This window comes from Rhinoderma darwinii, chromosome 2 (assembly GCF_050947455.1).
Source record: "Rhinoderma darwinii isolate aRhiDar2 chromosome 2, aRhiDar2.hap1, whole genome shotgun sequence".
In the NCBI taxonomy this organism is placed as follows: domain Eukaryota; kingdom Metazoa; phylum Chordata; class Amphibia; order Anura; family Rhinodermatidae; genus Rhinoderma; species Rhinoderma darwinii.
In genome coordinates, this window is record NC_134688.1 from 231,968,165 (window position 1) to 231,991,139 (window position 22,975).

General features: G+C 40.8%; 1 protein-coding gene across 1 annotated transcript in view; it reads left to right on the forward strand.

Moving 5' to 3' along the window:
• Positions 1–22,975, forward strand: part of LOC142742806 (multidrug and toxin extrusion protein 2-like) — a 104,588-nt gene that overhangs the window by 27,920 nt on the left and 53,693 nt on the right. Inside the window, exons 2-6 of the mRNA XM_075852928.1 lie at positions 2,200–2,301; positions 2,810–2,878; positions 6,442–6,590; positions 7,132–7,174; positions 20,815–20,859. Of these exons, the coding sequence (XP_075709043.1) occupies positions 2,200–2,301; positions 2,810–2,878; positions 6,442–6,590; positions 7,132–7,174; positions 20,815–20,859 (408 nt within the window). The remainder of the gene's footprint in view (positions 1–2,199; positions 2,302–2,809; positions 2,879–6,441; positions 6,591–7,131; positions 7,175–20,814; positions 20,860–22,975) is intronic.

The window sequence follows — 22,975 nt, forward strand, 5'->3', positions numbered from 1 at the left end:
TACAGCGGTGCTAACATAATTGCACAAGGGTTTTCAAGTGTTTTCTAATCATCCATTAGCCTTCTAACACAGCAAACACAATGTACAATTAGAACACTGGAGTGATGGTTGCTGGAAATGGGCCTCTATACACCTATGTAGATATTTCATTAAAAACCAGACGTTTGCAGCTAGAATAGTCATTTAGCACATTAACAATGTATAGAGTGTATTTCTGATTAATTTAATGTTATCTTCATTGAAAAAACTGTGCTTTTCTTTCAAAAATAAGGACATTTCTAAGTGACCCTAAACTTTTGAACGGTAGTGTATGCATACACACATGCACACACAGACACATATATACACACATATACATATATATTTATGTGTGTTTGTATATATGTGTGTGTGTATATATATATATATATATATATATATATGTGTGTGTGTGGGGGTTTATATATATATATATATATATATATATATATATATAAATATATATATATGTGGGTATATATTATGTATACATATATATATGTGTATGTGTGTATGTATATATATATATATATACACAGGAAAATGGTGACAGCACTCTGCGAACACGAATGCCACCTAAAACACTATATATACATAAATATGCATTGCTGCTGAATCTACTGACAATAGTGAGGTTCTTAGCGCACATTCTGATCACATTGTGTGAGCCGACCTGCCACGACAAGGCGACCTCACTTATAATGTCGGTCCCTACACTGCTCATTTACCCTGTTCTGGGACTAAGGCCCAATGCACACGAACGTGCTTTTGCGGCCGCAATTACCCCGAAAATCCACTGGAGAATTGCGGCCTCATTAATTCCTATAGGGCCATGCACACGACCGTGGCTTCCACGGTCCGTGCATGGCCCAGGAGCCCGGACTGCAGAAAGAATGGACATGTCTTATTTCGGCCGTGTTCTGCGGTCCAGGCTCATAGCAAATAATGGCGTGGCCATGTGCACGGCCCGCGATTTGCGGGCGGCTTGCGGATGACACTGCGCCGCCGGCTGACCCAAGAATCCCGACTGTGCACATGGCTACAGTCGTGTGCATGAGGCCTAAACCTACAGAATATATTTGGGAAAGGTGGGAACCAGCATTAAACTAATTAAAATCACCCTAGGGCAGAAAAATGAAGGCAGTCACTACATGTACTATATATATATATATATATATATATATATATATATATATATATATATATATATCAGGAACAGAGAGCAAGTAACAGCACCAGGACTTCAATGTTGGGGAGATGTTGGTTTATTCACCACCAGGTGGAAAGAATGAGCAACGTTTCGGTTCACACCTGAACCTTTCTCAAGAAACGTTTGTGAACCGAAACGTTGCTCATTCTTTCCACCTGGTGGTGAATAAACCAACATCTCCCCAACATTGAAGTCCTGGTGCTGTTACTTGCTCTCTGTTCCTGTTATCTTATTCCAAGGAGTTGATTCATCCTTCTACTGGTAACGTGCACATGGCCTGATGTTCAGTTTACCTTGAGTGCTGTGTTTCCTTCACCTATATATATATGTATATATATATATATATATATATATATATATATATATATATATGTGTGTGTGTGTATATATATATATATATATATATATATATATATAATATGTGTGTGTGTGTGTGTGTGTGTTTGTTTCAAGCAAATTCTGATTGTAGTTGAAGAGATTATGGTCCGTTTAAGGGTCCTTGGTATAGAAAAATTTATTTATGGCTGAAATCTCCCCCTTTCCCTTGGATAAGTGCTACTCAAGCAGTCCAGCAGCTACTCATGCCTCATCTCTCCAGTAAAATGCATGTTCTTTTGAGCATCCAGGCAGTTTGGTGGGATAATTGCTATACATGATTGTCTTACGTTACTGACTGGTCAACATTCTTGCGATTCTGCACATCACCACCAAAGTTTGCTCCAGACCCCAGCAGCACATATGCTTCAATGGCATTTTAGTTATTTCACCTCTGCCTCCCCTAGGAGCTACACATCGAATTCATTTTATTAATCACCCAGCCCTAATAAATATATATATCACAAAGGGAGCGGCACTCCAGTAGGCTTACTGGAGTACCGCCTTTTTGTGTCATTATTTCTAACCTGGTGAGTGGAGCACCCCGATTTTACAAAATCACACTTATACTAATCTCTTGTTGTTTTCTTTTCTAGTTCCTCTCACAAATAATGGTGTACCTAATTAATGTTGTGAGCTCCATATTCTGTGGTCATATGGGCAAGATTGAACTAGACTCTGTGACACTTGCTGTAGCTGTAAGTATATAGCATAAAAAGTATCTATTACGGGGAATTTATCGCTGTTTTAATTGAAAAAAAAAGTTGGCCACCACAAAAATAAAAAATGATTTTAAATACAAGTAATTAAAAAAAAAAAAGACAGTTTTACAGGGTGCGTGTGCAATATGTAAATGAGCTGGTTTACTACAAGAGTTGGCACCGATCTTCCTGTAAGATTGGTCCTTGTATGGCCAGCGCACCGTCTCACTATCCTCCGGCAGCATAAGGTTCGGAACGTGAGATCATATTGTGCATCTACGGGAACATTCACATCAATTCTAATAACTTATGTATTTTGTTTGCATTTACTTATTTTTTCCCCTAAATTGTTGGATTGGCCTTTATTCTAAATTTGATTTCCACACATTTTGATATTGCTAATATCAGCCCTATTCTTTTTAGAATTGTATTGCTTATATTCATTAAAATAATATAGAACATTACTATGCCATTATGTTTAACTAGCTGTATTATCTACCAACAGGTTATAAATGTAACCGGTATTTCTGTTGGCATTGGTTTAGCCTCTGTTTGCGATACCCTCATGTCTCAGGTATGTTTGACAGATCTTTAGCAGTGGTGTAGATATAGAGTGTGAAGAGGGTGCAGTCACATCTTGGCCCTGATACTAAATGGGGTCCCAAAGGCCTTTCTGTCACATAAGAACACAGCAGTACTATAAATCGCATGTGATGTCCGAAACCTGTACTCAAGCCTCTACTTATTATTAAAATATAGTAATTGCTTGTATTTACCAGTACAGTATTATTATTATTTTTAGCAGGAGTTGGGGGGTCATCTATCAGCACAATTATTTGTACAATATATTTGTTTTAATTGTAATGTCCCTGGACAATTTGATCCTATAATTTGGAATCTCCAAGGCCTATAAAGCAAAGTTTTTCCATTTTGGTTCTATTAGTAAATAGAAGGTAAATAGGCAAAATATAGACTAACAACAGAATAAGGCCTCATGCACACGACCATGCATTTGCGCCCGCAATTTATCCACATTTTTTAGATAAATTGCGGACCCATTAATTTCTATGGTCCCATGCACACGACCATGGTTTTCATGGGGTCGCGGAAAAAACTCAGGATATGTCAGATTTGCGGGTTCACACCACTGGTGAAACTGTTGTAGATATGTGAATCCTGATGAAACACGGATGCAACAGACCCTTGGTTTTTCGGACCTCAAAACCAATGTGGTCGTGTGAATGAGGCCCAGGTAAGGAGCCTGTAATTTATCAATCTGCTTTTTATGTTTGTAGACAGACCAAAAAAACATGTAATTTTATTTGATATTTTCATTTTGTAAAGTAAAAAAATACACAAATTATATTCCTAGGGTAACTCTGTTCTCATCAAATTCTACATATTTATATATTTGTATTATATATTGAGAAGATTTACAACTTTCCATTTGATTTGAATTCCCTATCATTTCACGATCTTTGCTTGCTGGCTTGGAACAGAAATATTCTTGTTCACATTAAAAAAAAAAAAAAAAGCCCAAAGAAGCCTGGTCCTTGAGGGGTTGAAAAATACACAGAAAATGGTAGTTGTATTTTAGTGATGCCACTAACAAAATCATATGATTCTGAGTACATGGCATTCCTACATGCATTCATCTTGCCTCAATAGTGAAGTTTGTATCCTTGGACATTTATGGCATACCCATGGGTTATGCCATAAATTCCAATAGATGCGGGTCCCACATCTAAAACCCTGCACCTATCTCTAGAACGGGGCCCCCTGAACCCCGTCCTTCCTTGCTCTGCTCCCGCTGCTTCCAGGCCGCTTCCTGATGAGGTGGCTGGAGGTTACGGTAGCTACTCTGTTTCTGTAATTCCCATAGAAGTGAATAGTAGTTAAGGAAATAGCGTAGCACAGCAAACCAAGCTGTTTACATAGCTTCAGAGTTCCAGAAACAGCATAGCTCGAAGTGCTATGGTGTTTTCGTAACTCCCATTCACATCTTACCTCATCAGGAAGTGCCTGTGAATCAGCGGGACCTGAGCAAGGTAGAATGGGGTTCAGGGAGCCCCGTTCTAAAGATAGGACCCGTTTCTATCCGACATTTATGACATATTCTGTGGATATGTCAAATGTCCAAGATGGGAAAACTCCTTTAAGTGCGTCTCAGCTTTTACAGAGTTTGTTTTTTTTTCTCACAGATTCTGTATGGGTCTGTGAGAAAAAAAATTGGAAAGTGCGCCATCACATAGTGCCTATGGGTCTGTGATACGGACCCATAGGGACTCCACGCTCCACAGGCATAGACGAACCATGTTTACATGTTATGCATGAGCCTTTTGAATCTTTGGAAACCTGTAACATTTTTAATAACATAACTTATGCCCCTTCAATCACTTCCCAGTAGTGAAAAAAATGCCAGCTGAAACAGAAGCAAATGCTCATTTGTAGTCAATTCTACATAAAAAAAATGCTTTAGCGAATATACTTTGCAGCAGCACGATGATATACTATATTTAAATTGATAACGTTTTAAATTTAAAAATATGGATGAGCATGTAATGTACTGTATAATATACACTAAGGTTTTTATTTGGCTTAACCCCTTAAGTACACGGGCTATTTTGGACTTGAGGAGAAAACAATTTTTAGATTGTTTTTCCTCTTTGCATCCCAACGCTCAGAACTTTTTTATTTTTTGTTCGACGTACCTGTATGAGACTGTTTTTTTTATATATTTATATGACCGTACATTAGCCTGTGTACTGATAGTACACAGGCAGTTGTTAGGGTATACCAAAGTATGCCCTAACAGGAAATATTGCCATACATCCCTGGCGTCCTTCAATAGAGCCTGGGCTGTATGTCTATATAAGATATGTCCTTCGATCTTGTCACAGGGATTCCCTGTGACGTGATCAAATGGAGGTCACCACCTTCTCATTTTCCCTTTGAATGCTCTGATCAGCTTTGATTGCGGCATTCAAAGGATTAATGGCGGTGATGAGAGGATTCTCTTATCTCTGCGTTAGGGCGGGGCTGCAACTGTGTATTACAGCCGGTACCCCGCACCTGATCACACGTGCACCCTTGCTGTGCCTGCACAATCACCATGATGTCTATACTTGTCATGATGTAGCAACGTCAAGCCGTTCATGACGAGCATAGACATCAAGTGTCGGCAACCCGTTAAAAAATCAACGTCATAATACAAATTGTTGTAATTTTAATGGGAAAAACTTTTTGTTCTATTTCAATTGATTTGGTAGACCATTAAATAATTTGTTAGAAGGATCTGCAGTCTTTTCTGGGATTGTCTCATAAAGACAACCCTTTATCCATATGCTCTATTTGGGCTTCTGAACATCATATAGGAGGTTCCCCGCTCTACGAGCCAGAATCAGAGCCGCTCTTCAGCTCACTCTCTGACAGGCCCATTTTATCTATTCATTACATGGTAAGCCATGACAAATTTAATTTCTTCAGCTTATCAACAAGGCTACAGAGTTCTTTTTGAGAATCTGTAACCCGTGCCACCACAGCCATTTATTTTATATTCATCGGATATGCCATCAATGTCTGATCAGTGGGTGTCTGTTGCCTCTTCTGCTTTTTCATGACATGGTATCCTTTTTTACTAGGTGCTGTCTAGGAACTGAGTGGCAGGCCTGAAAAGTTGAATGGGCTGCTATGCATATGCAATTTTTTTATGTTGTGGCAACACCCTTTTGAGGAGCTTTATTGGTTACAGGGGGAATTTGATATATCTGGGCCTGTCCTATTCTAGTTCTGAATTGCACCTGCTTTCTGCTTGAATAACTTTGCTAATGAAAATATATGAGGCAATGTAAATCCATAAAATATTAGCCAAAATAACTGTAAACTGGAGGTATCAATTAGGTGTAAAATATTTACACCTAATTGATTTTTATTTTAATCTACAAATACTCCACAAATATTGGTAAGAAATTGGTACAGATACTGTGCAAATAAAAGAGGGAAAAAAACAAAAACACAAATATATGAAAAGACACAAAAATATATGGTATGGTTTTGTGCAGCATGAAAATATTCCATTCTTTCCATCCTGTTCATAGTGAACATCATTGTGGTTTTTTACTTCCCGTTAACACATAGACCTATGGAGGAAATAACTTGAAGAGCGTGGGGACAATTCTACAGAGAGGGATTCTTATCTTATTGATATGTTGTTTCCCATGCTGGGCCATATTCATCAACACAGAACAAGTGCTGCTCCTATGTAGACAGAACCCAGAAGTTGCCAGGTGAGCGTTGGTCTACTGTCACATTATATATATCAAGGGAATACTGTTTTATGTGTCTACTTAAGAAAAATAACATCTTAGGTTACTCTATATCCAAGCCTTATGGGTCAAACCGTGGGTTATTGCCGCGATTACAACAAAATAATTTGCCTTATTTTTACGGTAATCATGGTAATAAACCCTGGTTTGACTGCAACGTGTAAATATACCCTTATAGTAGGAAAAATTTTCATTTGCATTAAATACAGTTTAGAATGAAGTCTTATGTGATATTTGAATTCTGACTAGTTGCCGCATAAAGCCTAGATAAAAAATAACCGTAAATAACAGTATTTTGTATTAACTCTACATAACTTATTCGAAATCTGTTTATGTGGCTGAAGCTATTAAAGTTAATTTTTAGAAGAATGTCAGAGATTATTTATCTATCAACTTTCACATGGTTACATGAATAACCTTTGTAACATTTTGTCTTTGATCTAAGTTCATTAATAAGTTTCCAGTTTTATAATGCAGGATTTTCTTTATATTTTTGTTCTAGGTTAACCCAGACATATGTGACGATATTTATGCCTGCTCTACCTGTAAGTTTTTGTTTTTTTTGTGTATTATGAAAAAATAACTACCTTCCATTTGTCACTTTTATTGCATTATTGAAGCAAGGAAATGAGCAGGGAAGGTATTTGTATTGTAGACAATCTGTCACTGAATTTACACAAATAACATTCTACAGTATATTATCTTTGTTAAGCAAATTATTTAAATATTCAATGACATTGTTGAAAAAAGTACAAGTTTTATCCTTACAGTTCAAATTCTAAAAATGCAAACACACCCTTATTAACCCCTTCCCGCTGCAGCCAGTTTTGACCTTTTCTGACAGAATCATTTTTCAAATCTGATATGTCACTTTATGTGGTAACAACTTTGGAATGCTATTACCTATACCATGTCCGATTTGAAGAGGTCTTGTGGTGCCAAAACAAAGGAAACACCCCAAAAAAGACCCTATCTTGGAAACTAAACCCTTAAAGGAAATTCATCTAGGGGTGTAGTGAGCATTTTGACCCCACAGGTGTTTCATAGAATTTATTTGAATTCGGCCGTAAAAATGAAAAACTTAGAATTTTTTTATTACCACAAGGAATAAAGGAGAAAGAACACCTCTACATTTGTAAAGCAATTTCTCCCAATTACAGTAATACCCCATATGTGGTCATAAACGACTGTTTGGACACACAGCAGGGCTCAGAAGGGAAGGGGCGCTATTTACCCTTTGGAGCTTCAATTTTGCTGGAATGGTTTACAGAGGCCATGTCGCATTTGTAAAGTCCCTGAGGGGCCAAAACAGTGGATACCCCCCAAAGTGACCCCATTTTAGAAGCTACACTCCTCAAGGATTTTATCTAGGGGAATAGTGAGCATTTTGATCCCACAGGTTTTTTGCAGAAATTATTGGAATTAGGCTGTGAAAATGAAAATCTAAGTTTTTTTCAAATAAAATTTAGATTAGCTACATTTTTTTCATGTCCACAAGGACTAAAGGAGAAAAAACAACATTCGTAACGCAATATCTCCAGAGAATGGCAATACACCATATGTGGTAGTGGACTGCTGTTCGGACACACAATAGGGCTAAGAAGGGAAAGCGCGCCATTTGGAGCTTAAATTTTGCTGGAATGTTTTGCAGATGCCAAGTCACATTTACAAAGGCCATGGGAGTCCAAAACAATGGAAACTCCCCAGAAGCGACACTATTTAAGAAATAAAATCCCTAAAAGAATGTATCAAGGGGTGTAGTGAAAATTTACACCCACAGGTGTTTTGCAGAAATTAATGCGCAGTGGGATTTAGAAAGTAAAAATAGATTTTCCACAGACATGATATTTTAGTGTCCATCATGTTGTGCCACTAGAGACACACACCCATAAATTGTTAAAGGAATCTTGCTGGGTACGGCAGTGCCATAATTATATGCGTAAACTACTGTTTTGGCACACAGCAGGGCTCAGAGTAAAGGACCACAATTTGGCATTTGGAGCAAGGATTTTGCTGGATTGGTTTGTGGGTGCCATGATGCTTTGGAATAATAATGGGGTAAATTAATGAATAATCCATAGAGGTGTGATATACTTTGAAGCAATCCTTTATGTACAGTTCAGGTTTGTCAGGGCAGGTGTGGCACTCATCAATGGTGTTTCTTCTCCCCTTTTGTAACACGCTTTTCCCCTTTTTTGGGTCCTCCCGTCTTATCAGTGTAAGGGATTTGTCACGTAGGGTGCGTGGACCCACTGGGCCGTACCGCCTTAACGGTATGGCGGCTGGCCTACAGGACACAGGTGAATGTCTATAGTTCGTATAGGTGTACCTGTGGTAACTTCAGACAGTAGCAAGACAGGACCGGATGGGACTAGCCAGCAGGCAGGCACCAAGCGTGGTGTAGCAGGACAGGCGTGGTACACAGCGCAGCACGACTCCAACTCAGTACGGCACTTGGACCAGGATAACACGGGATACAGGTTTCAGGTATCAGGAACGGAAAACACTGGGAACTGGAAGACACTTAGGAGACCATTTGCAGAGACAAACTAGGGTAACGACAACAACGCTCAGGCAATGCAGGAAGGGGCAGAGCCCTTCTTACAGTCCAGGGTGCTCATGGGCTAATTTGGTCTTTAATTCAGGTGTGCGTGCTGGCCCTTTAAGAGCGTGCACGCGCTCCCTACGGGACACAGAGCGAAGCGGAAGTGAGCGCTGGTGTCTCCTGAGGAGGAGACGGGGACCAGCGCTCACTGATCCATGGCTTTGGCCGTCCGGAGGTAAGCAAACTTGGCGGCCCGGGGTCATGGGCATGACAGGATTTCACTGGGAAAGTATTGCCCTGGTACAATACATGGACCATCACTTCTAGAGGTACTGGGGCCCTCCACTTCCTGGTTCCCAAATACAAGGGCCTTGATAACCACCCCTTGAAACTGAAGGAATGTCCCATTCTGGCCTGCACATCAGGATAGCACGTAAGCGTAATACAATGCCAGCTGTACAATGTCAACGTCCAGCTATTTGTACCACACCTTTGTTTTCCGCATGGTACTGTATTGCTTCAGTACTTGATCAGAGGGATCATTCCCTCCCATATACTTATTATAGCCCAGGATACAGTATGGCTTGGGGTCATTGTAGTGGTACCTTGGATAAAGATGGGTGCTGCCATTACCATGTATTGTGGTTAACATAAGGAACATGCGGACATCACTCTTGTCCTTATACTTGACCAACAACATGTTCTCGTTGTTTAGTGCCCTGCTTTCGCCCCTTTTTTAGTGGTTGCCCAATCAGTTTTAGCCTCTCTTGTTTTTGCGCAAAGTGCCACATGCTGCAGTTCTTTTCGTGGAAAGGCAGTTAAATAGTGGGATGCTAGTATAGAAGTTATCCACATAAAGGTGATAACTGTGGTCCAGTAGTAGATGTACCAAATCCCAAACTATTTTCCACTAACTCCCAGGACGGGGGAGCATTCTAAAGGTTCAATTATGGAGTCTTTCCCTTTGTAAACCTTAAGTCTGTGGGTGTACCCCGAGGTACTTTCGCACAGCTTGAACATTTTAATCCATACTTCGTCCTCTTCCTGGGAAGGTATTGGCAAAACTTTAGCCTCCCTTTAAAATAGACATGGAAGTCTATTGAAATGATCTTTTCGTGTAAGCTTGTTGAAATTTGGTGCAGAAATCATCAATGACTGGCCTGATTTTGAATAGGCCATCATATGTGGTGTCATCACACGGTGGGCACTGTGCATTATCATTATAATGCGAAAATGTCTGAATTGTTTCAAAATGTGTCCAGGTCATTGCCATTCAGTAAATTGGGGTGTAGTATAAAATATCCGCACTTCAGTATTGCCTAATCTCTGGCTTCTTCCCTAGCCCAGTGGGGTTTTGGGCTAAAAAATCCAGGGTGTATAAGTTGTCTTGGCCACCATTAAATGTACAATATCCTCATAAAAATAACACCTTCAAAAAGTTAATTCTGATCTGCCTATGAAATCCGGAATCTGAGGCCCATCATTCTCAGGGGGTGTGCTCCACATGGCATCAGTTATCTGAGCGGGGGGGGGGGGGGATTCCTCCACTGTCTGATGAGAAGGACAAGAGGAATGGGGCATATTTATTTTCTCCCTCGCTAGCTGCATCAGTGTCAGAGGCCAGGAGGACGTATGCCTCCTCTGCTGAATAGACCCTTTGGGATGTTTTTATTAACCCCTTCCCGCCGGATCACGTATATAAACGTCATTAAAATCGGTGGCTTACCGCCTTTTCACGTAAATGTACGTCATGGAGATGAAGCTGGTTCAGGAGCTGAGCCAGCGACATCACCACCGGGTGACAGCTGTATGTTACAGCTGGCACCCTAAGGTATCGGCCAGGACCGGAGCTAGCCTCCGATCCGACCGATTAACCCCTCACATGCTGCGTTCAATAGAGATCGCAGCATGTGAGGAGTTTATAGCCACCGGCACCCCAGCAACGTGATCGCTGGGTTGCCGGTGGCTGCAAAGGCGATCGGAGGGCTAATGCTTACCTCCCGATCAGCCTGTAACGGAATCCTCCTATGCCCCGTCGTCGGCGGAGCCCAGGAAGCTTCCGGTAACATCGGCAAGATGGCGCCGGCTCAGCTTCCGGCTCAGAAGCTGAGCCGGCGTCATCAGCAGTGGGTGTCCGCTGTATGTTACAGCGGACACCCCGATCTATCGCCAGGAACCGGAGCTAGCTCCGATTCCTGGCATTAACCCCTTCGATGCAGCGATCCATTGTGATCGCTGCATCCTAGAGGTTTGTAGAAAATCGGCAGCCTTGCCATGCGATGGCAAGGCTGGCGACTGCTACCATGGCAACAGGAGCCCTAACAATGGACTCCTGTCTGCCATTACGTAAGCTGATTAGGCCCCGCCCAGAGGCGGAGCCTGATCGGCTTGCTGTCAGTGAACAACTGACAGTTCCAATACATTGCACTACATAGGTAGTGCAATGTATTAGAACATCAAACAAACAGTTGGACATTCAAGTCCCCTAGTGGGGACTAAAGAAAAGTGTAAAAAAAAGTGTAAAAAAAGTAAAAATAAAAGTTGGAAAACATACAATAAAAGTTTCAAATAATAACACAAAACACAATCGCCCTTTTTCCCTTATAAGTCATTTATTATTGAAAAAAAATAATAAAGCCATACATATTTGGTATCGCAGCGACCGTAACGACCTGAACTATAAAAATATTATGTTATTTATCCAGCGCAGTGAACTCCGTAAAAAAAAAACCTCAAAAACACTGCCATAATTACTGTTTTTTTGGTCACTGTCTTCCAAAAATTGAAATAAAAAGTGATCAAAAAGTCGCATGTATCCAAAAATGGTAGCGATAAAATCTATACCTCGTCTCGCAAAAAAACAAGCCCTCACACAGCTCCATCGATGAAAAAATGTAAAAGTTATGGCTCTCACAACTTGGCGACAGAAAAAATACATTCTCTTTCCAAAAGTAATTTTATTGTGCAAAAAGTTATAAAAAAGTTCTATAAATTTGGTATCGCCGGAATCGTACTGACCCTCAGAATAAAGGTAACATGTAGTTTATAACGTACGGTGAACGGTGTGTATAAAAAAAAAAGTGGCACAAGCTGGGCATGACATATTTGACACTGAATTGGCATATCTAGGGAAACATTTTAATTTGTACCTTCCGCAGCGCAATCATTTATGGAAAAGACACGTGGGGTGAAAATGCTCACTACACCTCTTAATAAATGCCTTGAGGGGTGCAGTTTCCAAAATGGGGTCACTTCTCAGGGGTTTCTTTTATTATTTCACATCAAAGCCTCTGCAATTGTGAACCAATACTTTATAAGTCGCCAAATTAGGCCTCAATTTTACACGGTACTCTTTCACTCCTGAGCCCTGTCGAATGTCCAGGCAAAAGATTAGGGCCACATGTAGGGTGTTTCTAAAACAGGGAAACACCGCATAATAATTGAGAGCTGTCTTGTTATGGTGGCACAAGCCGGGCACCACATATTGGCGTATCTAAGGAAAAATTCCCATTTTCATTCTCCCACATCGTGTGCACACAAATTTCTGCAAAACACCTGTGGGGTTAACATGCTCACTACACCCCTAGGTGAATACCTTGAGGGTGTTGTTTCCAAAATGGGGTCACTTCTGGGGGGGATCCACTGTTTTGGTCCCACAGGGACTTTGCAAATGCAACATAGCGACCAGAAACCAAATGCAGCAAAATCTGTACACCAAAAGCAAATGGCGCTCCTTCCCTTCTGAGCCCTGCCGTGTGCCCAAACAGCATTTTACGACCACGTGTGGGGTATTGCCGTACTCCACAGAAGTTGCTTTACAAGCGTTGGGGTTCTTTTTTTCCTTTATTTGTTGAGAAAATTAAAAATTTGGAGCTAAAGCTACGTCTTATTGAAGAAAAAGGATTTTTTTTATTTTCACTGCCCAATTCTAATAAAATCTATGAAACACCTGTGGGGGCAAAATGCTCACTACACCCCTAGATGGATTCCTCAAGGGGTGTAGTTTTCTCAATGGAGTCACTTTTTTGGCGTTTTCACTGTTTTGGTACCTCAGGGGCTTTGCAAATGCGACATTGCCTCCGCAAACCATTCCTGCTAAATTTGAGCTCCAAAAGCCAAATGGCGCTCTTTCCCTTCTAAGCTCCGCCGTGTGTCCAAACATCCGTTTATAACCACATGTGGGGTATTGTTTTACTCGGGAGAAATTGCTTTACAAATGTTGTGGTGCTTTTTCTCCTTTAGTCCTCGTGGAAATTAGAAAAAATTAGCTAAACCTACATAATCTTTGAAAGAATGACGATTTTTATTTTCACGGCCTACTTCCAATAATTTCTGCAAAAAACCTGCGGGGTCAAAATGCTCACTATACCCCTAGATAATTTCCTCAAGGGGTGTAGTTTCCAAAATGGGGTCACTTTTGGTGGATTTCCACTGTTTTGGCACCGAAAGAGCCCTTGAAATCTGACATGGTGCCTAAAATATTTTGTAATAAAAAGGAGGCCCAAAATCCACTGGGTGCTCCTTTGCTTCTGAGGCCGGTGCTTCAGTCCATTACCACACTAGGGCCACATGTGGGATATTTCTAAAACCTGCAGAATCTGGGCAATAAATATTGAGTTGCGTTTCTCTGGTAAATACTTCTGTGTTACAAAAAAAATAGAATAAAAATGAATTTCTGCAAAAAAAAATGAAATTTGAATATTTCACCTCTACGTTGCTTTAATTCCTGTGAAACGTTTAAAGGGTTAAGAAACTTTCTAAATGCTGTTTTGAATACTTTGAGGGGTGAAGATTTTAAAATGGGGTGACTTTTTGGCGGTTTCTAATATATAAGGCCCTAAAAGCCGCTTCACAACTGAACTGGCCCCTGTAAAAATAGCCTTTTGAAATTTTCTTGAAAATGTGAGAAATTGCTGCTAAAGTTCTAAGCCTTGTAACGTCCTAGAAAAATAAAAGGACGTTCAAAAAACGATGCCAATCTAAAGTAGACATATGGGGGATGTTAATTAGCAACAATTTTGTGTGGTATAACTGCCTGACTTACAAGCAGATACATTTACATTTATAAAAATGCTAATTTTTGCAATTTTTCACCAAATTTTGGTGTTTTTCACTGGTAAATATTGAATTTATCGACCACATTTTTCCACTATCATAAAGTCCAATGTGTCACGAGAAAACAATCTCAGAATCGCTTTGATAGGTAAAAGCGTTCCGGAGTTATTACCACATAAAGTGAAATATGTCAGATTTGAAAAAATGGGTCTGGTCCTGAAGGCCAAAATGAGCTTGGTCCTGAAGGGGTTAAAGGGGTGGGCAGAGTCGTTGGTTGCATGACACCCTGTGTAGGATTATTTTAGGCACAACCCCCATCTGCATATAATTAAAGGTTATGTCTAACACAGCAATCAATGTTTTTTAATTGTCCCAATGCATTTAAAATTAAAAATTAAGCAACGTTGAAAATGTTTTTTGTATTTTTTTATTTTTTTAAATTTACTGCTTCTTTACATCCCCCCGATAACAGACTACAAGCAAACCCTTCATAGTCTGATCCGCCAGTTATACTATTTTGCCCCTGTGCCCTTCCTGCATCATCTTCTACAGTATTATATCTCCCCTCCCTCCATTATCATCTGACTCCCTCTGTATTATCTCTCCCCCCAGTATCATCTCTTCCCTTCCTCCATTATCCTCTGACTCCCCCTTTATTATCCCCCCAGTATCATCATTTGCCTCCCTCCATTATCATCTGACTCCCCCTGTATTATCCCCCTGCATCATCTCTTCCCTCCCTCCATTATCATGACTCCCCCTGTATTATCCCCCTTCCACACTATCATCTACCCCCAGTATTCTCGATCTTCTCCCCAATATCATCTCTCCCCTCCCTCCATTAACATCTGACTCCCCCTGTTTTATCCCCCCAGTATCTACTCCTCTAGTATTATCTTTCCCAGTATCATCTGTCTCCCCATCCCAAAGTATTATCCCCTCCCAAAGTATTATTCCCCTACCAATATAATCTCTCTCTCCCCCAGTATGAACTCCCCCTGCCCCCCAGTACATCTCACCCTCCAGTATCACCTCTCCCAATGAAAGACTTCTGTCCTACCCAGTGAGAAGCACCATATCCTCTTCAGATCTGCAGCATAGTACTGTACTACGTACAGAAACTCTTGCCGATGGCTCTCACAGCTACTGTTCTTTGTAACATGCGAGAGGAAACCTGTCCTCTCTCTCTCGTCAGCAAGAGCAGGACTATTCTGCAAGTCTCTAGAGGATATGGTGCCTTTTACTGGGTAAGACAACTGATGAAAATAGACCCAAAATCTTAAACCTGCGCCAAAAATTAGCACATATGCCAATCAGTGATAAAGGGCACTGAACAGAGCTCAGTGGCCACAGGACATACGCAGGGTGGGAGGGGCAGGGACAGGAAAATGTAGTCACCGATCACTATTGCTGCTGCTATAAAAAAAAATTCAGCAGCACAGTTGACGATGATTTTCACTCACACACAGTGAGTGATCACACACAGGATGCAGAAGAACGCTCTGGAGAAGGATCGCCAGCAACAAAGGCGGCCGCATAGGTCATTATGGGTAAGAGTAGTTATGCACCATCTCTGCTCACCGTTCCTAACCGGAAAGAGGCAGGCAGAGCTGGTGCCAGGTGTTTGAAACATCCGCCATGGCTGTGATTAGTCGCGATCGGGGGAGTGGCTATATTGCCACCTCCCCATCAATACATGGCAGGGTTTGGTGCTGTACTAGACGGCACCAATCGCTACCATTTCACAGTGATTTGTTTCTTGCCACAAATAGCTGCGTTTGGCAGGTCTAGCGATCGCCGGCTGGGGGGTGCGTGATGGCTCCCTCGGTGTCGAGTAAAGATGGCCTGCTGTCAGGGCCAAGCAGCCATCTTTACTTTATCATTGTGTATTTTAGCACAGAGACCATATTCCGATTTGTCATAAGTTTACAACATTTTGAGGGAAGCCCTTGCTTACTATGACGTATACTTACAAAAAATGTCAGGCAGGGGTTAAATCATTTGGTTTTTAACTCCTTAACGACTGCCCAAGTGAAAGAGTTAGCGGCCTTCCTTACCCAACCTCAAGAGACTCCAACTATGTTCCAGACAAAAAGACCTAGAATGGAAGTATATCAGAAGTAGGGGCCCCCCTGCTCAAGAATCAGACTAAGCGCAGGAATGCTTTTATCTGTCTGTAGGGGAATTAGAAGAGGGTGAAGAACCGTTACCTTCAGCCTCATTCTCACAAGAAAGATTCCTCACAGCTAAAAGATCCTATGGACCACAAGTCAGACTATCTTCTAAAGACGTGGGAATCTTCATCCGCCTTGTTCTCAACCAACATTGCAGCTACATCAGTAGCAAGATCAATGTTTTTATATGGTTAACTCAATTAGAAAACCATTTGATAATGAAGACTCCTAGAGAAGACATTCCAAAAACTCTTCCTCTACTTAAAATGGCGACAGGTTTCTTGGCAGACGCATCATCGGTGAGGGCCCTATCCATCGCAAACAAGAAGAGTGTTGTGGCTCAAGACATGATCGGGGGACACAAAATAAAAAAATAAATTGTGTTCTATCCCTTTCTCGTGATCCTTGATGTTCGGTCCACTCCTTGATAATATGTTGGAGAATGCATCTGATAAAAAGGAAGGGAGGTTTCCAGAAGAGAAACCAAAAAAGAGGCCTCCGTTTCAGAGATTTCGTCACAACCGAGCTATAGAGCTAAAGGGAAATCTGGTCGCTGGAGTTACCCCAAAGGGGGAAGAGGTAGAGGGTTTCTTCCCAAGTCCAACAATTCGTTCCAACCCACAAAACAATGATGTCAGGAGTGTGGGGGAAGACTCTTACACTTTAATTCAGAGTGGACCAAATTAACCCAGAATCCTTGGGTGCTACGAATTATAGAAGAGGGATACAAAATAGAATTTTCCTCTCTACTGCCAGAAAAATTTCAGGTAACTTCATACCAATCCAAAGATCTTCAACAGGTCCTCATCAACGAAACCCAGAAACTTATATGAATTAAGGCGATATCTCCCATACGTCTCAACGAAGTAAAAAGGCCATTATTCAAAAATGTTCATGATAAAAAACCTGAACAGATCCTACACGACGATCATCAACCTCAAAGGTTTGAACAAAGGTGTAAAGTATCGGAAGTTCAAGAGGGAGTCTAGCCGAACTACTACTCCACTAATAAATCAAGGGGCATCTGTGTATAATGGATCTAAAGGATGCTTATTATCACATCCCGATCCACTCATTATATAAAAAATATCTGAGATTTGCAATCCAGTATGGTACCTCCATGCTTCACTACCAATTTGTTTGTCTCCCTTTCAGAATCTCCTCAGCCCCCAGGGTGTTTACTAAGACTATTGCCGAAATGTTGGTGTCTCTATGGAAGCAAAATGTGATTATCATCCCATACCTAGATGACTTTCTTCTAGTGGCAGATACCCCATCCATCCGAAGAATCCATCGAACCCAAGTCCTGACCTGACCCATCTGGGTTGGGTGTTGAACTTCGAGAAATCAAATCTTTCTCCCCAAAATTAATTAATATTTCTAGGGGTAGTATTGGACTCCTCCCTTCAATGTTCTTATCTACCACAGGGAAAACAACTTCACCTACAGAACGAGATCAGGACGTTTTTGAGGGAATGCGGATCCTGGGATTGATGACCTCTTATATCCAATCCATTCCGTGGAGTCAATTCCACTCCCGGGAATTACAAAATCTGATTCTATCTTACTGGGATCACAAACAGGAGTCCCTAAATTCAAACATATTGATTCCCCTGTCAGTGAAGAAATCCCTCCTCTGGTGGGTGTCTCTAAACAACCTAAACAGAGGAGTTCCATGGAGGTCTTCTCCATATGTGGTAGTCACCACAGACGCCAGCAAATTAGGTTTGGGCTCTATAATTCAAGACAAACACTTCCAAGACACCAAGGGGGAACAAGACATGCTCATGTCCAAGCTATCTCCGTTTAGATTTTCAGCTGGGCAGAAGAAAATGTACTCTCCGTGTCAGCAGTCCACTTAAAGGGCACAGAAAATCTATCTGCAGACTTTCCGGAAGAAGCTAGATCCAGAAGAATAGTCCTTGAACAAAAATCTTTCAATCTCTAACCCAGAAATGGGGTCTTCCTCAAGTGAATCTATTTGGCACAAATCAGAATGCTCAGGTAGATAAATTTTTCTTCCCTAAACTTCAAGGACAACCCGGTAGGAGTAGATGCGTTGTCCCATCAGTGGGACATGTAGCTGACTTATGCGTTTCCTCCACTCCCACTAATTCCGGCGGTATTAATGAAGGCTCAAGAGGAATTAACAAACCTAATTATAATTCTTCCATACTGGCCAAAAAGGAGCTGGTTCCCAATCCGGAGACCGTTGGCATTGGAAGACCCGATCATACTCCTGGTAAAAAGGGACCTTCTCTCCCAGGGCCTCTTATTTTTTTAAGAAGTGAAGACTCTAAATCTATCAGCATGGATCCTGAAAGGCAAATCCTGAGAAATCCATGGGCTTTCAGACCATTCAACCATTCTTTTAAGCCATAAAGAGGTAACTTCAAAGATCTAATGGAAAATCTGGAAAAAATTACGCTCCTGGCATGGAAATCCAGGACCAGACCCTTTTTCGCCAAATATAGCAAAAATCCTAGATTTTCTACAAGCCGGTTTCAAAAAGGGACTTAGTCCTAGTACCCTAAAAGTACAAATTTTAGCTCTGAGAAATTTTTTGAACACTCCCCTAGCTGAACATAGGTGGATCAAAAGATTTACACAGGCAGTTTCTTAAGTAAAACCATCCCTAAAAATAGGGACCTAAATGTAGTCTTGACGAATCTTTGTGTTCATCCGTTTGAGCCCATCAACTCTATATCCATAAGAGCTTTAACTTTAAAAACAGCATTTTTATTCCTAAAGTGGTTACTTCCTTTCTCAGGGATCAGGAAATAATTTTGCCTTCCCTTTATCCAGATTCAAAAAATCAGCAGAAACAAGGCTACAATTCCCTGGATGTTAGACGTGCTGTACTCCATTACCTGGAGGTAACATCCCCCTGGAGACAAGATAAAAATGTATTTGTCCTATTTGGAGAGAAAAACAAAGGAAAGAAAGCTTCAAGAAGCTCTCTAGCAAGATGGGTGAAAATAACGATTCAAGAAGCCTACAGCTCCCAAGGACTGTGTGCTCCCCTGGGCATAAAAGCTCATTCTACAAGAGCAGTCTCTTCCTCTTGGGCAGGGGCAGAAAGAAGAGAAGCCTCTATGGACCGGATCTACAGAGTTGCCACTTGGTCGGACTATCATACCTTTTGCAGACATCTTAGATTGGACGTTCTGTCCGATACGGATCTTAGTTTTGGACGGAAAGTCCTCCAATCCGTAGTCCTGCCCTGAGCATTATAATTTGGTATTGCTCCTGTGGTGCTGTCATGATGGATGTACTGGAAAGTAGGATTTAGACCTACCGGTAATTGTATTTCAAGGAGTCCATCATGACAGCACTCTTACATTCCCTCCCTTTATTTAAATTTCTGATTTATGCAATTAACATGTCAGTTATTATCCCTAAAAATAAAATAGGGTTGCATCCATCCTGGTGTAGTAATTGGAAAAACATTGTCAAGTGGGTGGTGGGAGGGGCCTTTTAACCTCTCTGTCTTCCTGACCCTATAGAGGTCAATATGGCAACCTCCTGTGTTGCTGTCATGGTGTGGACTCCTGGAAATACAATTACCGGCAGGTCTAATTCCTACTTTTTCTACCCCCCAAACTGCGGGGTGGGGGGGGGGGGGGAATACTATTTCTCCCGCATTATACAAGGCCTTATACAGCCAGGTCAATGAAAAAATAAAAAAGTTATGGCTGTTGAAAGGCAGAAAGGCAAAAAACAGAAAAATGGAGCTGGTCGTTAGGGCTTTTTCAGGCCCGGTCATTAAGGGGTTAAATTGAGATTGGTAGATAACTTTTTCACAAATACTTTATTTACTCACAAAATCATTCAGGAGTTTCATGGAATCATTCATTTGCTCATCACACGTTGCCCTTTCTGTAACAATTGTCCTATGTGGCTTACAAGTAATTTTATCAGCCCTATACACACCTCGTTATTTCTTAAAAATTTTTTGCTAATTTTAATGGCAAGTGTATTGTTTTGTAAATTAATGTATGTTGATTTAAAGGGAACCTGTCACATTAAAAATGCAATCTGATCTGGTGGCAGCATGTTATAGATCAAGAGGAGCTGAGAAAATTCCTATATAGTTTTGTAGGAAAAGATTTAGTAGAACTTGTATTTTATTCTAAATCTCTGCTCTTTCTGGGTTTAGGAGTCCTATTCAGTAGCTGTCAATCATTGAGATGGACCGCCCACGAAGTACAGAATTAGCAGAGGTTTAGATCAATAAATTACAGGTTATACTGAATATTTTCCCACTAAACTATATATCAATCTGCTCCACTCCTCCTGTTCAATAACATGCTGGAAGTTATCAGACTGGATGTTCAACATGACAGGTTCCTTTTAAATACAGATTATAAGATTTGTTATTGCTAAGTTTGGTTCTCATTTTCCATTACAGGCAGTGTTCCTTTATCAGCTACAGACACGATATTTACAAAACCAGGTAAATCTTATGATATTTGCACTTTTGCTAAAGTTGGATCTTGTTTCTTTTAGTATTTTCTTCATATTGGGTGTCTCTCTGTCAAGCATCAATAAAGTAATAGATGTAGTCTTGTCTGTTCATCTAAAAGCAGGAATGGATCCTAGAAGCAAAACCTAGCAAAAACATTCCTAAGGCCAGTTTTTTACACACAACATTTAGCAGCATTTTTCATAGCGGTTTTTGTTTTCATTTTTTTTTTAGTTTGGCTAAAAGAATGCGGCCAGTAATTTGTAGGGAGTCTATAGCTAAATTTGAAAATGTCTGCATACGCAGCGTTTTGGTATGTGGCGTTTTAGGTTCGTTTTTTTGGGTCATGCAATTTTTTTGAGACTGTAACTGTATTTCACAACCACGAAAGGAGTGTGAAGCTGCTCACATGCTGAGCCCGCTCCGTACTCAGAGGTGTCGTCTGTATGTTACATCCGACAAATCAATTCAACGGCCGAGATCTAATAACCACTTAGATGTCATGATCAATAGTGACCACGGCATCTAATCCGTTAGAAAAAGGGAGGCAGACCTGTCAGTCCATCGCCCCCCCTGCGATGGGGTCGCAGGGATGCTAAGTTTTGTGATGGCAGCCTGGGTGCCAAATGAAGGTACCCTAGGGGAACTAAAAAAAAAGTAAAAGCAGTTAAATAAAATTTTTAATACTGTGCTAACAAATAACAAATATAAAAAAAACTCTTGTCCAATTTTTGTTCCTAAAATAATGTAACAAATAACAAAGTAAGCATAATTGGTATTGCCACGTCCCAAAAAGTCTGAACTATTAAAATATCTCATTTTTTTTCACCCACTGGATACTCACAATGCCAGAATTGCTGGTTTTTGGTCACGTCGCTTCCCCAAAAATAGAATAAAAAGTGATCAAAAAGACATACTGTATGTACCCCAAAATGGTACCAATAAACTACAGCTCGCCCCACAAGAAAAAAAAAACATTCGCACTGCTCTATCTAGGGAAAAATAGAATATGGGCCTCAGACACAAAATATATTTTTTTCTTTAAACAAATTTTTTTTTTCTTTTGTAAAAGTAGTTTCAATCATAAAAAAAATTATATATAAATCTGGAATCGCCGTAATTGTATTGACCTACAGAATAAAGTTTAACAGGTCGTTTTAATCGCACGGTTAATGCCGTAACAACAAAACCCCAAAAACAATGGAGGAATCAGTTTTTCTCATTCCTTCCCACAAAGCATTTTTTTTTTGCCGTTTCCCACTATATTATATATTGTAGTACTTTTTGAATGGCTCTATTGAAAACTACAACTTGTCACGCAAAAAACAAGCCTTCATTTGGCGCTGAAAATGAAAAAGTTTGGGCTTTCAGAGGGCGGAAAGGGAAAAATTAATAACATAAAAATGGCTGCGGTGCCAAGGGTTCAAAAAGGGGGTGTCTTCTTGAGACCACATCTTTAAAACATCCGCACATCTATGAACATACATTTACATAAGGAAAATATTTAGAGGAAAAAGACATGGACCGCACAATCCACAGTGTATACGTTGATCTGAGCCGCTAGGCATCATTTCTAAACATGAACATGAGGTTCTTTGTTAACATTTTGATCAAACTGTATAAGCTCACTTGCCACTTCACGGCGACCTCTTTTAAAGTGGGTCCCTACTCTAGCGGTTTCAGAACCGCATGGCGGCCACTGCAGCACCGCTCCTGCAGAGGGAGCAACCCAGGGGCCCAAAAGCACCCATGCCATCAGACCGTGCCAAGCCTCCTTGGCTCTGGGCTACGTCCCCCAACAAATCCAACACCACAGCAACAGGTGCCACCCCACATTAGCAATGTTTCCGTCACCATTGATATCAATGGTGATGCAAACGGAAGCTAAGGTTTCCGTTTGACTTTCCGTTGCGGGGTTCCACGATGGATACCTCTGATGGAACCCCTGAACAGAAAGCGAACGCTGATGTGAACAGGCCCTTAGATGAGCTCCTGTAATGCAGTTTGATAGTTCGTTTTCCCTACATCAGAGAAATGTACAGAGCCTGGTGTAAATTATAAACTTCACAGAATGCGAATCACCAAAGCAAGTTATGTACAACTGCAG